General features: G+C 36.0%; 1 protein-coding gene across 5 annotated transcripts in view; it reads left to right on the top strand.

Annotated features, from left to right (window-relative positions):
* Positions 1–15,405, top strand: part of LOC123674423 (neurexin-3) — a 238,420-nt gene that overhangs the window by 183,780 nt on the left and 39,235 nt on the right. For all 5 annotated transcript variants that reach the window (XR_006746660.1, XR_006746662.1, XR_006746661.1 and 2 more), the window contains exon 10: positions 4,502–4,693. Coding sequence is in view for 2 of the 5 variants with exons in the window: in XM_045609283.1 (XP_045465239.1) it covers positions 4,502–4,693 (192 nt within the window). In the remaining 3 variants the exon portion in view is untranslated. The remainder of the gene's footprint in view (positions 1–4,501; positions 4,694–15,405) is intronic.

Here is a 15,405-nt window from a genome sequence, read left to right as displayed (position 1 = left end):
TAACAACTGCCATTCAAGAACGTTACTTGAAAGTTTCTTCGTTGAGACAACGGTTTGCAACCGCTCGCCTCCTTCAAAATCAGCTTGAGCAAACTCATGGGGTGCAAATTAGCCCTCAGACAATAAGAAATCGCCTCAGAGAATATGATTTAAGACCTCGTGTCGTGGCAAGAGGCCCAGCTCTTACCCCAGCCCATCGAAGGGCGCATTTGGATTTTGCGAGAGAGCATATCCATTCAATTTCTACACTTTCTTGTCCATTTCCTAGTTCATTATCTATTGTTTGTCCTTACTTAAAAAGTTCTATACTTCCTTTTGTTTATTTTCTTCCCTCTTCTATCTGAGGCATTATCATCAACAACACAATTTCCTCTTGAACTACCTCATTCACTTATAGCATTTAGAACAATTTTTTTTCAATTTCTTCTTCTACAAAGACTATCTTCCAATTTATTTTTCACCTTTTCCACGTTTTCTTTGTTTTTCAATTTTTATTTATTTATTTATTTATTTGTAATTTGTTATTTTTTATGTAACAGGTCATTTTTAGTCCTATCGTCTTCTATGTCTTGTTAATTGGGAAGGCGGCCTGCTTTCTCTTCTGTTTATTTTTGAACCTCGGCCGTCCTAACCTTTCTTTGGAGCACACACTTGACACCATGTTTTAGTTTCACTTTATATATTTATTGAAACACTTCTTGTTTTAACTATTTATTTTATTATTATACAAGTCTGTAGTTGTTGTAGTGTGTACACGTGCTAGTTGGGAGGGAGCTAACCTCTCTCATCTCGAGGTTGTTCGATATTCTGTGGTCATAGAATATTGCCACAGAATATCTTTATCTTTTTACAAAATATAACATTTCCAATATACAACAGGAAGAAATACCCAACATATGGCTTTCTATTGCTCTTTGAGTTGTTAAGAACTTATTGGCAAAGATTTTAGTCATGTTATTCCAATAAATGTTTTTTTTTAATTAGACGATTTCTGAATTTTAATCCAACATTGGTAATATAATTTTTCAGAGAAAATTTGAATACAAAAATAAGTATTTATTACGTTGAAATATTCAGTAGTTATATCCCAGGTGCTTGCCAAATACTCGAATATTTTCTCGATCACAGAAGGGGAAATATTCGATAATTTGGCAAGCACGAGGGGTATACGAAGGACAATTCCCCTCAAAATGATACAAACCAATTAGCAACGAATCAATATTTCCGAATATCAATGCAGCTTGAAAATATCCGGGTATTATCACGTGTGCTTCAGGTGAATCTTCTCTTACGTTCTAAACTTCGAAAACATTCGGGATGATTGCCAAAAAATTTTATTAATTCAAATCACAGTTAGTACTTGAACAATTGAAATCGAGTGAAATTTTGTTTTAGGAATAATATTTCATATACCCCTCGTGCTTGCCAAATTATCGAATATTCGAGTATTTGGCAAGCACTCAAGATGTAACTACTGACTATTTCCCGGAAAAAATTCACTCAATTTAAATTTTTCAAATACTAACTGTAATTGAAATAAATAAAACCTTTTTGACAATCGTCTCAAATGTTTTCGATGGTTTAAAATGTCACAAAAATATTAACCTAAAGGACACCCCGGATATTTTCATGCTGCATTGATATTCGAAAATATTGGTTAGTTGCTAAGTGAAGTGTATCTAAGTAGTTATCGTCCTATAAGTCTTTTGAGTGTTTCTGCAAAATTGTCAGGGAGGTTTTAGGAAGAATATGAATTGTTCTGATCAGTTACTTAGTTTAACTACTTTCATTGAATCAGGTTTCAATGATAAGTTGAAAACAGGAGCTGTCTTCGCAGGTTTATCTGCAGCTGACGATACAGTGTGGAAGGATAGTCTGATTAAAAAACTACATAATCATTTGAACTGCGGAAAAATGATTCGTTTGATCTTAAACATGTTGTCTGATAGGACACTCCGTGTTTTTGTTGATGACAAAAGTAGTAGTTTCAAAACGTTGAATAATGGACTTCCGCAGGGATCGGTTTTGTCTCCCATACTTTTCAATTCATACTTGTGTGATATCCCTGTTACCTCCTTTGAGAAATTCATTTATGCCGATGATATTGCTCTTTTGTTTCGTCATTCTGATTTTGGAATTATTGAAAATACTTTCTGCTTTCTGCATGTCGTTACCATAGTTATGTCATCCTTGACGTTAATTGGTCGCGTTCAGTGCATAATGACAGAATTTATTTTCTCTAATTCTGTGGTTATTCCGTTCATTCTTCCACATCTTGTAGAACAAAATCGTGCGAGAATATATCAGAAACGCACAGTTTTCATGGTTATATTTTATTATTCTATGTTGGCACTCCGAACTTTCTCTGCTACGGCTTTATCTGTCAATTCATCAAATTGCCTTAAAGAAATTAGTTCTGCCAACCAACATTTTTCAATGCAAAAATCACTAAATTATATTTATAAAAATATTTCATTAATTTCAATGAAAATGCAATGAATTAGAGAAAATAATGTATAATACTCGTACAGAAGGCTCATTCTACCACTCGTTCATTCCAAAACTCGCCACTTCGTGGCTCGTTTTTGAATTTTGAACTCGTGGAAGAATATCAATGCCTTCTGCACTTGTATTATAAATAACTATTCTGCTTTCTGCATGTCGTTTCATAGATATGTCATCCTTGACGTTCAGTGCATAATGACAGAATTTATTCTATTCTTCAATACTTTCGTGCGGAAAAATCACCTGCTTTTTCTTTTACGAACTGATATGCGTGCGGAAAAGAAATAGCAGTGGTTTTTCCCGCACTGTGAGGAAGAGTAACTCTTTGTGACTTAAAATGAGTGTGGAAAAACAGAAAAACCGACATAGGCAACTAGGAATAGGCGATAAGTAACAGGCATCTCTACACAAACGATAAAAATATCACGTTGCGTCGGTGTACGAGTCGATACTAATGAATGTGAAATACTTACTGTCAATAATGTTGCTTATTGCTTGTTGCTCATTGCTTCGGTGTACGAGACGCCTTATAAAACAATTTTCATCACACAAGAAAATGAGATTTTAATCATTGAGATTTTTCTCATTGTAAAAACTATTCATTATCTATGAGTCAAACCTAATCCCTTGACACCATTTATGTCTCAAAATTCTAAAAAAAACAGACGTGGTGACCAAATGAGTGATATAGAGTTGCAGAGTTGCATCCGTCAGAGTTCAGAATTCTTCATCCAGTAAATATAATTTGAAGTTAGGTGTGCCTCAGCGCTCTGTCTTGGGACCGCTCTTGTTTCTGATATTTATCAACGATCTGCCTGAGAATTTGTTGAGGTTGTTTATTAATAAGTCTAAAACTTGTCCAGATCTGATGAAGGTACTAAGAACAATCTTGTTTGCTGATGATTTTTCATTAGCCGTTACTGCGGATACTTTGGAGGAGCTACAGGAGTTGTGCGATTTATTGGTTCATTGCTTCGTTGAATGGTGCTATGTTAATGCTATCATGATAAATGTGAACAAGACTGAATGCGTTTACTTCTCGATTTCGAATAATGATAGTACCCTTGTAGTTCGACATTCAGATTCTATTATTACATCAAAGAACTGCACGAAGTTCCTAGGTATCTATATCGATAGGCACTTAAAGTGGAATTCACACGTTGATGAAGTATGTAAAAAGCTGTACAGTTCTTATTATGCTTTAAGTCGAGTCAGGTATCTACTTCCCTTGTGCTCACTTATGAATGTATACTATAGTTTAGTATTTAGTCACCTATCGTATAATATCATGGTATGGGGTAATTCGACAGAAACTGATAGAGTCTTTATTATTTAAAAAAGAATTTTACGTATGATATTCAACGTATCTCCACGATCCTCTTGTAGACCAGTTTTCTTAGAAAATAGGATATTGACACTGGCTTCCATTTTCATATTGAGATGTTTGGTTTTTGCAAAGGAAAATGAGGGAAGTTTCGTAAAATTGTCAAGCTTTCATTCCCATAACACTAGGAATAAGAAAATATTGTCAATTCCCAAACATAAGACATCAAAATTTGAAATGTCACCTAAGTACCAGTGTATTAAGTTATTTAACCATCTACCTAGTAACATTAAGTCGCTCAATTTATTTAAATTCAAGAAAGTTGTTAAGTCTTTACTTCTAAAGAAGGGTTTTTATAGTGTTGATGAGTACTATAATGATAGCTTAGAAAATGTCTGAATTGTTATTATTTTTGCATTTGTGACTTGTCCTATACATACCTTGTTTGTCTAAAAGGATCAATAAACTATTATTATTATTATTTTACGAAACCACCACTCGGAAGCTACTTCATACTGCCCTACCCCACATAATTCCTCCCAGTCTAAATTTCAGAACCCTGAATAACTCCCTCCAACTAAGATGAAACCTTAATAACACATCGGTATCCTTCCCGCATACCTCGTCCAACTACTGATTCCCATACAAATCTGAATTTCTCCTTTGTTGCAGAAGGGTCAACCAGTCTGGAATTGGACGGCAACATGTACGTGGGTGGCCTGGGTCCCCCCTTCTCGGAGATCCCGTTTTCGGTCGGCCTGTGGACGGCGGTGCTGCAGCAGGGTTTCGTCGGGTGCTTCAAGGACCTCACGATGAACAATGAAGCGGTGGATGTGGCCAGTTATGCGAGAGAACAGGATTCAGGTAGGTCAGATCTAGCGGGCGTGGGATAAGCGACGGGGAGGAATGATAATGTGCCGGCTCCTCGATAATGGCACAAGAGGCCTTATTGTAGGTACGTGATACGCCGGTATGATTCGCACGGCCCGCTTCGATCCTTCCCTGGAATATTTCAGGTTTCGCGAGGGTGTTCGGCCTCATATCTGGTTGCTGTTCATGAGTGTCTTCTACGATTTCGCGTTAATTGATGCCGGTCTGATGGTTTAGTGTATAATTAGGGGTTGATCTCGGTTACAGGGTGTTTGGTAGCTTAGTTATCCTTTATTAATTCATTTATTCTTTCGTTCATTTTTTTTTGTTAATAGATTCATTAATCATTGATCTATCGAATCATCATTTATTAATTCTTATGCATTCAATGTTTTTACTAACTGGGAGGGGAAGCCCACATTACCAGTGGTGAAAAAAGAATTATAGTCTTTCGTAATGCAAAAATTGTTTCCTGTGCCCTGAAGATGGCCATGTGAATGACAGAAAGCTAGGCCAAATTGTATGATGATAAGATCTTTAAGTGACTATACATATACCCAATATATTATTCCTTTGGCCATATTACCAGCTCTCAAGAAGAATACCATCAAATGATACACATATGGTTTTATAACCACGACATGCACTGGTGCAGCAGTATTTACTATCATAAAGGTCGATTCATATTATCCGACACGTATCGTTTTCAGACACCAAGCGAATCGATTATCGGAACGGAGAGCGAGTTCATATACTCATTCAAGGAGCGTTTCAGTTTGATTCAGGCAGTAGATAAATTGAGTTGTGAAAAAATATCTGCTATTGCATTAATGTAGGATCCAGTTATTATTCCCTGTAATGAATTGAGATGGTCAACCGAATGCTTGGGACCTATTAGTTTCTTTTAGTGTCGAGGGCATGACAGTTTCAATTCGTTTACAGGGAACGAATTGTTATTGTACATAATGTGAAAAGGATGTGTAATTCTTCGGGGTGTCGAAGAATGTGTCATGTCGGTTGTAAAACTTAAGAGATTTACTGGGGTTGGGAAAGTTCTAGAACAAGACGGTTGTACCAGATGTGTTACATCTGTTTATCAGGTTCTAGTCCTTCTAGAATATTCGATTTCCAGGAATCCGCGAAGATCTTTGGGGGTGGTACGGCAAAAGCTCTTATTGGACATGGGGATGGAACCTTCCCCTAAGAGTGTGGTCGAACCGAGAGAAGGGAGGTCTATATTCGAGAGAGGGTAGTTCCAATCGGCAGAGAGCCACTGTTCAAATTTAACCGAAGACGGGTACAGACGGTACAGTTTAACTTAAGTCGAAGACGAGTCAAGTTCGGGCGGTCAACTTAAGACGTAAGATGAAAAGACGTTTCGCGAACTAGATTAAGACGAGTCGCGAACAAGTTAAAGACGGGACGAACGAAAACTTGAAGTACGACGAAGACGTGATAATCCAAGACGTTTCGAGTAATCAACAAACGAGTTAAAGACGAAATTCAGTACCGTAGTGAGAAACTTGTAATTAAGACGTAATTAAGATCTTCTCAATACTGAGTTTTGTACTGTATAATTGTGGCTTTGTAAATAGATGTAAATAATTCAAAAGAGTTTAATTATTACAAATCCAACAAAGTCACGGAGAAAAAGAAGAAAGGCCAGGTAATCGAATCATACCTCTAGACGATCGATTAACCAAGCCTACATTAATACTGTAGCTACTGAAGATGAAACAAGAGAAAAGTCAGTAAGAATATTTATTGTACAAAAAACATAAAAGATGAAGGTGAATATTGAACCTTGTACAAAGAACTGGTTGAAGACGATACAAAGTATCTTGGTTATTTTAAAATGAATAGAATTCAGTTCGAGTGTATTCTGCTCACGCACTAAATATATTAGTTTTTCGAATTCCATTACCAACGAAAATTACGTGTTCCAGAACTAAGCGCAACTGTCTGCTAATTCACATTATCCGTTCAGACACGTTCATACACACTCCGCCCATACAACATCAGACAAAATATTCTTTCGAGGAATACTGAACGGAACGGATGGCGAATGACACGATCGGTGACGGACAATGTGAATTACTTCATATGAAACGCAACAAATGATATTTGTCGTAAACGATTCGCTTGGTGCCTGAGACGTTACGTGTCGGATAATATGAATCAACCCTAAGGCCGCTGCCCAAATCGATAGATGTTCAGAAATTAATCTTATAGGAAACTATCAGAAATGTGACAGATATAACCTTAGAACATTAATGAGAGTAACGGAAATCGCCTTGTAACTGATGCATTTGTTCTGATGCCAACTTTCGTCAGTCCTTCTCTCCCTGCTCTAGCAGTAGCGCAACATAATTTGATTGATTTCGAAATTATCACTTCATGCTCAAAAATAGATTACAATGTGATTTAAGTATTCATAAAATTTCTTTCGTGTTTCAAAAGGGTCAATTTTTTTCTCAGTTTAATGGTTTAGCTATTGTGAAGTTATGACAAAAGGATTCCTGTTGAAGCATTCAATAATCAAATCAGGATTCTCCACGCCTATGGCTCGCACACACAATCGGTTAGCTCGATTGTGATTGGTGACACTAAACTTTCCTCTCTCTTGTATTCGGGATCATGCACAAATGTTTACTTTCCGTTCCTTCTATCTATATTCTAAGATTCTGGCAATCAAGCTGCATTCAAAGCACACTAATATATCATCGATTCTAAGATGGTATTGGGGTGCTGACGAAAACTAAACGAAATAGGCAAAAATAACAAGGTACTATTCAGTTTGGGTTCCCGGTCACTTGGGATTTAATGGAAATGAAGAGGTCAACAAAACTTCGAGAAAAGGAGCGCATAAACTTATTTCCTTGTCGCAGAACCTTTCTGTGGTATATGTACGAAAAAGATTTCCAGAAAAAGGGAAAAACCGAAAGAGAAACACTTTGAAATCTTCTCGGATTGCAAAATTCCAAAAATTTTCTTCGAAACTTTGATTAAAGAAGTACCTGGAATCATTAGTGCACCGTGCGATATTAGGTCATCCAGGAGCCAAGAACCTCTCAATTCTAGAGCCTTTGGCATGTTGTATGCCAACGTATCCGGCAATTGTAGGGATAGATTGGATAATAAAGATAAATGAAATACAATAGATCGGATTGTAATAGAAGGAAACATTGGATTGATTCGGTCTTCACTCATTGGAAATTCATTTTGATAGAAATCAAATGACAGATTTTCTATTGCCACTTTTAATTTTTGGCGAGTCTTTCTCGAACCAAGTTACGAGTTGCGCCCTCTCCCAGGGGTTTGGTGTTTCATCCCGAGATCGCTGGTGGACTCTTCAGGCTATCCAGCGATATCTACCCAAGACGCACCCTCTCACACCCTCCTGAGAGGTGACCCTGTTGCAACGCAACGACCCCTTTAAATACGCCGGGGCCGAAGTAGTCTGGCGCGAACACCCATCTGTGACCAGACAGAGTCACTACAAATTATTCAATATAACATAATAATGTTGTTATTCAAAAATTTAAAATATCTGAAGAAGCTAATGTGTAACGAAACAATTATTATATTATATAATTAAAAGTGGAAATAGAATAACTGTCATTTATTTTCTATTAGCAGGAGACATCTTCCGCCAATAGAATAATTTCTACTATATCCCTAAATACAGGGGATATATCCTTCGCTACGAACACAAAAGTGAATAAAACGATTTTTTATTCGAAGAAGCCAGTTAGAATTATTTCAATAATAACAAGCGCTCCGTTACATCTACCTTAATCCTATATAAAACCCTATAGGTGCCATATTTCAAGGATGTCACTGAAAAGAAAGTACGAAATGTTCCGAGAAAGTGGAAACCCATATAAATATTCCCATTTACTCACTATAAGATCCAAGGAAGGAAATAAAAACCTAGCAACACACTGGCCGGAAGACCTGAAAAATGTAATAAAAATAACTTGTCGCTGGGGAAGCTTCCAAACTTTAAGTACAAGAAATCCTTACAGCTTTGAAGCCATTCTATATTTATATATTGTGCTGTGATGGATTAGATAGAGCTCAATAGTTAAAAGCGATAACAGTAATCTTCAACCTCATCAGATTCAATACAAAACTGGTACAACTATGTTATCCACGGTTTTCTGTAAATAAAAGAGTTATCTCAATTCCGAGTAAATTTGAAGGGAACTCTTGAGCATTAGTTATTGCTCAATTATATTGTTGATCTTCGTCTAAATTGAATCGCAAGTAATTAAAGGCTATCCGAACTGTTAGCAAAAATCAGCCTTTATAGCAATATTAATAAGCCAAAACTAAATTTGCAATATACCATATAATAACTTACTCAGCTGTAGTTTACTCTGCCGACGTCTATATTCAAGGAGATCTCAAGTTGAAAAAAATATGAAAATTTAAATCGAAGGGATCTGAAAGACAGATTTTTAAGTCATAAAAAAAAGAGAGTCAAAACAAATAATAATCACTAGCTGATTAATTCGACAAATAACTGACTGTGAACAACAGTGACATCTAACTATGTGGCAAGGGCGGTCCTAGCCTTAAATTTTGGGGGGGTCACCGTTATAGGCTTCGAGTTTTTTGATGGGACCATTTCGTAACTTGTCTGATTGAAACGCATATTAAGTGTTTGGTGGTTCCATTTTGGAAAGGGTCAAGACCCCCTTGCCCCTCCCTCTGGGACCGCGCTTGCCATGCGGTGATAAACTTCTCCAACCAGGGAAAATTTGGTTAAATTACAATTGTAAAGTGTTCTACTTCAAAAATCAAAAACATCATCTAATATAGTATTGAACCGAGATGAAGAATTTCATCCTGATTATTCGAGACTCGAGACTTGCGTTCGATTATCTGCGATGATTGCGCATCTTTGCGAATTCGAACGTTACGAATTAGCTTTTAATTGAAAATAGCAATCGTAGAAGATCTGAAAGAGAAGATAAAATTGTAGGGATGTTCAACCCACAAAATTAAGTGAAATAACCACAAAGAAAATGCCGAGTATGGATATATCTGTGTATTAGGTCTGACTAGGTCAATAAAGGAGAAGAACGGTTTTTTTTTCAATTTATACTCTGAATTCACAGTATAGAAAATAAAGTGTTGGTAACAACTGAAAGAAGTACTATTGAGATGAAAGTATACGTGTTAAGACAAGCTCATCTGCTTTGTGGAGATGAGTCAATATAATATAACAAGTTGCATTCCTAAGGCTTCCTTCACAAGGAGAGAGGAGGCAGACCCGACAGATCTAAAAACGACGTTTTCACATGAGGAGCTAGGAGACTTAACGTCTCTCAAGTGAGAAATGGCAGGTAACCTGCATCTCGACCAGAGCGCTTGTATAGGGGATAGTAGACAGAGAAGGCGGTCGCCAAGGGCGCAAAAATTCTGGGAAGGCATTTCAAGCTTGATCAATCATAGTCCCAAATGTACCGAATGGGAATATTATTCAGTCAGAAACAACAGGAAGGAATTCAGGCAAATTTTATATGAAAAACCATAAAGGTGCCACATTATACATTATACCCATTAATATCTCAAATAATTTATAGATAATCCCTCTCATATTACTTTTTTACAAGTTATTGACTCCAAAACTCAGGCACTCATCAAGCTTGTCGGCGTTCTCCTTGATAAAATTTGTCTACTTTTATTCCATGTTTGTGGCGGCTTCTTGATGTTTCAAGAAGAATTATTATTTTCCATTCTTCAATAAGGATGTTGATTCCTCAGAGGAATGCAAAATATGTTTCTCCAGTATTTTGGAGGATAGAAGGCAGTCGAAATGGGAAAATCTAAAAGCAAAAACATAAATGTCAACTGTGGAGTACCCCAAGATACAGTTTTGGGTCCATCCCCATTCAATTTGTAAGACGTTACTCCTCATATCCCGGGCCTGGCACATAAATGTGGCAGAATATAACTGTAAATTAATTTTTATTTCCTCCATAAATACAGTTTACAAGTCTACAAAATTCTTGCGCTGAAATTCAATACTTACTCAATACTAATATTGAACATTCATTCAACATGAATTGCATCGAACAGTTCAACGACCATAATGAAGCAATAAAAGCTTTCAATTCCATGCGGGCCACAGAAATGTATCATCCTGATAGTTGGCGGATGTTATGTCTTCAACATATAAATCATTCTGGTTGAAATGTATTCATTTTTCTCTGAAAGGAACGTGTGAATTAAACGCTAGCTATTAGCTGATAGCATCGTTACGGTTCGAAGTTATAGGGCATATAATAGAAAGAAAATTATGAACCTGCCTAGATCATTATCAAAAACCCATCATTCATATCTCCATTAAATGCTGCATCGGTATTATGTCGATGCTGCTATGTATATCTGATAAAACTGATGGAAACACAAAATCACCAACCTCCAAACTATGGTAAATCATCGGGAAATTTTAACCAATGTTGAACTAATCCCAAATATTTTGTGTGTTTCTCGAATTCGAAAATAGTATAAGGCATTTGCGGCTCATAAGGATCGGCACTACCAACTCAAAAAACTGAAAAACATCAGTACCCTCAATTTATACTTTCAATAACTGTATAATTAATGAGAACATCATCGTCGTTGGTATGCGGATGAGCAGATTTCCTACTTGTTCATTGCCCCTTAATGGCTACAGGTATTCTTCTTCAAAAGATAGGCAATAAAAAGAATTTTCAAATTAGAGGTTTCATTTTGATATAAAGAAAGAGTTCATTTTGAGAGAAATCAATGGATGTTTGTTTCATTATAAAGGAGAAAGTATGCCTCTAAAAATGGATAAAGATATCATCCAAATGGCCGCCACGGGTACGGTGGCAGCACTATTCTTTTCATGATGTTTTCCATGATCCATTCGCATATTTGCAGCTGTCCTCAATAACTAGACAAATTACTTTTTTAAGGTCTTGAATCAATTGTGGAGCATTGATATAGACCTCATCTTTCACGTAGTCCCAAAGAAAGAATTGAAGAGTGAAAGAAAATAATAATTTGAATCTTCCTGGGGATTACTAGCGAATAGTTTGAAATTTTTCCTTTAAATCGGTAGTATATACAACAAAATTACAACCAAGAAATGTAGTACTGGACAAAGTTTCTTTCCACATTTTCTAAACTACCAATGACCCGCTAAAAATGGACTGAAGGAAAGGAGTGGGCACTGTTAAAGAAAAATATCACTATGACGATTTGCATTCAAAATTAAAAATTAGTGGATCACATGATAAAAACATCAAATTGAAATATTTATGCCTAATTCAAATTGAATATCTTGTGTAGAGAAAGTACTATAAGAAAAAAACTTGAAAAAAGACAAACTTCAACACCATGTTTCTTGAAAACAACGCGTTTGCGGGTCCATATTTATAGGACTTTTTTTAATGATACCTACGAGGAATCTGTTGTTTTTGTTTTCACCTCCAATGTTGGAACATCCTTTTTAACGTCGAAGTGATGTTCTATGTCAATCCAAACAAATTGATACGTTTTTTTTTTAAATTCAAATTTTAGAAATCAAAATTTGTCTACCTCTTCTAACAGAATGATGTTTTTCGCGTCGTGAACTATAGGCATTATAACTATAAGAAAGAAGGGGAGACAAGAATGAGAATGTCCTAAGGGATATTCCCCGAATATCGTGGGAGGGATGGATCATTATTTTTCTTGTTTGCAATTCTTATTCCGTCCGCTTTTCAGCTCATTCCAATTCAAGTAGATTGTATGGGCATAGATTTTAATTCAGATTAAATTGAGTAGGGATTCTGAAGTGAATAATGCCTCTTGGAGAAAAAGCATGAGAAGATTAAACCCTATTAGCCAAATTTCAATGAAGACCCTTCAAAATTGCAATGGAGAATGTTGTTTGATAAACCCCCCCATTTTTCCTTCGCTTTTTTCCTTATAGGCTTTCAGCATAGTTAAAGCCACAACATGTATCAAATCGCAGTTTCTAAACTAACCAAATGAATTTTGATGCAATTTTTAGGAGAAATAATAAATGCTAACTCAACTAATTTGATATCTTCTGTTCAACTTCATCACTTTGTATGGAGATATAAACTCAGAGAAAAAAAACTTTATAACTAACTTTCTTTCTTTATAATAGATCGAGTCATCGGTTTCATTCACTTTATCTAGTATATTTTTCACAAGCGTAGCTTTCAACCTTTTTTCCGCACGCATTTCATTTCGCAGAGTCACTTCTTCACACAGTGCGGGAAAAACCTCTGCTATTCCTTACTTACTTCAACTCATATCTTCATGATTACTACTCGAGGAAGCAACGTCATGCCTTATAACAAATAGTACCATATGAAACTCTTCAGCGATGTCAAGTTAACATCGATGGATCTTTAGTCTTACATAATTGTTTGTTGCTTTGATAAAATCAAATGTTAGGTTCATGTTCAACAATCTAATTTTTGACATACACGTAATTCAAATCTTAATTCGAATTAAAAAAAATTCCATCTTCCATTCTGACATTGAAATCAAAACCGAGTGGTGCAATCTTCAGAATATAATTTGAAGCAAGGGAGGAAAAAACTTTATTTTAAAAGATTCCTTCATCGACAACATGCAATAATGATCACAATATCATAGATTTTATTCACAATATCAAATATATTTTTCCACAAGCGCAGCTTTCAACATTTTTTCCGGACGCATTTTATTTCGCAGAGTCACTTTTCCACACAGTGCGGGAAAAACCTCTGCTATTCCTTACTCACTTCAACTCAAATCTTCATTATTTCTATTCGAGAAAGCAAAGTCATGCCTAATATGCACTATCAGCCTTATAACGAATAGTAACATATGAAACTCTTCAGCGTTGTCAAGTTAACATTGATAGATTTTTAGTCTTACATTAATGTTTGTTGCTTTGATAAAATTAAATGTTAGGTTCATGTTCAACCATCTAGTTTTGACATACTCGTAATTCATCGTAAATCAAATTGAAAAAATTCCATCTTCCATTCTGATTTTATAATCAAAACCGAGGGGTAATCTTCAGAATATGATTTGAAGCAAGGGAAGAAAAAACTTGATTTCAAGGGATTCCTTCATCGACAACATGCAATAATATTGTTTCGGAAAGATATAATGATACAACAAGCAATAATGATGACTTCGAAATGATAGAATGATATGATGAAGCTCAATACAGTAATTTCTCCCGCCTTCAGTTTGGAATTTGAAAAATTTCAATGTTCGATTCATAAATCTCATCTCATTGATTTTCAACTGACTTGAGACATTTCGATACTTAGGAAAAAATGATATACACATCAAACCAATAAATGAAATTGGAAATGCTCTTTAAATTCAGATTGCTCAAGTTATTTTTAGATATATTTCAAGAAAGTTGATGTAACGTCGCCGTTGGCAGTGAAATGGATTGAAATATTAATATGTGGCGTCGGATATTCTTGGTTCGAACGGTGTATTCCTCACATAATATTGCGTGATGCAGGCTTTTATCTGACAGCTTAAACCGTCCAATATCGATTTTACCTGCCATAAATTCAACACGTATTGAAGTCGAGCGACTTCGGTTTCCATTGAGTATAAAGAAATGACCTAAAAGTGAACAAAGAGGAAGGTTGACAATTTCACCAAGTTCTTTCATCTCATATAGTCGAGGTGCCTTTTGAACGAATTCACCTTCTGTCACGAGAGATGAACTTGAGCTCAAAAGTTTGAAATGCACTGCAGAATTCATAGTATTGCCATCAGTGCAGTATTATAGTTTTGAAGTTACAAAAGTTCTTCGTATCGAAAGTTTTTATTTTTAATGTTTCGTCCTGTTGAACACATATTCAAGAAAACTAAACTTTAAAGCGAACCCTAGTCGATCAATATCAACCTCGTTATATTGTAAAATAACATAGATTCGCCAACCCACACTAAGCAATAACTAGTATAGTTCTCCCAATGTTACTTGAATAATAATGTAGGCTTGGTTAATCGATCGTCTAGAGGTATGATTCGATTACCTGGCCTTTCGTCTTTTTCTCCGTGACTGTGTTGGATTTGTAATAATTAAACTCTTTTGAATTATTTACATCTATTTACAAAGCCACACTTATACAGTAGAAGATCCTAATTACGTCTTAATTACAAGTTTCTCACTACGGTACTGAATTTCGTCTTTAGCTCTAGTTCAATTACTCGAAACGTCTTCGTTTATCACGTCTTCGTCGTATTTCAAGTTTTCGGTCATCTCGTCTTTGATTTGTTCGCGACTCTTCTTAATCTAGTCCGCGAACCGTCTTTACGTCGTACGTCTTAAGTTGACCGACGGAACTTGTTCTTTACTCGTCGTTGACTTGAGTTAAACTGTACCGTCTGTACCCGTCTTTGGTTTTATCTTAACTGTCCTCTCTCTGCCGATTGAAACTACCTTGTCTCGGTTTGACCACTTCCTTAGGGGAAGGTACCATCTCCCTAGTCCAATAAGATTTTTGCCGTACCGCCCACAAAGATCTTCGCGGATTCCTGGCAATCGAATATTCTAGAAGGACTAGAACCTGAGAAAACAGATGTAACCATCTGGCATAACCGTCTTGTTCTGAAACTTTCCCAACCCCATAAATCTCTTAAGTTTTACAACCGACATAACACATTCTTCGGCACCCCGAAGAATAACACAT

This window comes from Harmonia axyridis, chromosome 1, assembly GCF_914767665.1.
Source record: "Harmonia axyridis chromosome 1, icHarAxyr1.1, whole genome shotgun sequence".
NCBI classification, from domain to species: domain Eukaryota; kingdom Metazoa; phylum Arthropoda; class Insecta; order Coleoptera; family Coccinellidae; genus Harmonia; species Harmonia axyridis.
The sequence above is the reverse complement of the archived record's forward strand: the minus strand, read 5'-3'. Positions and strand labels throughout refer to the sequence as shown.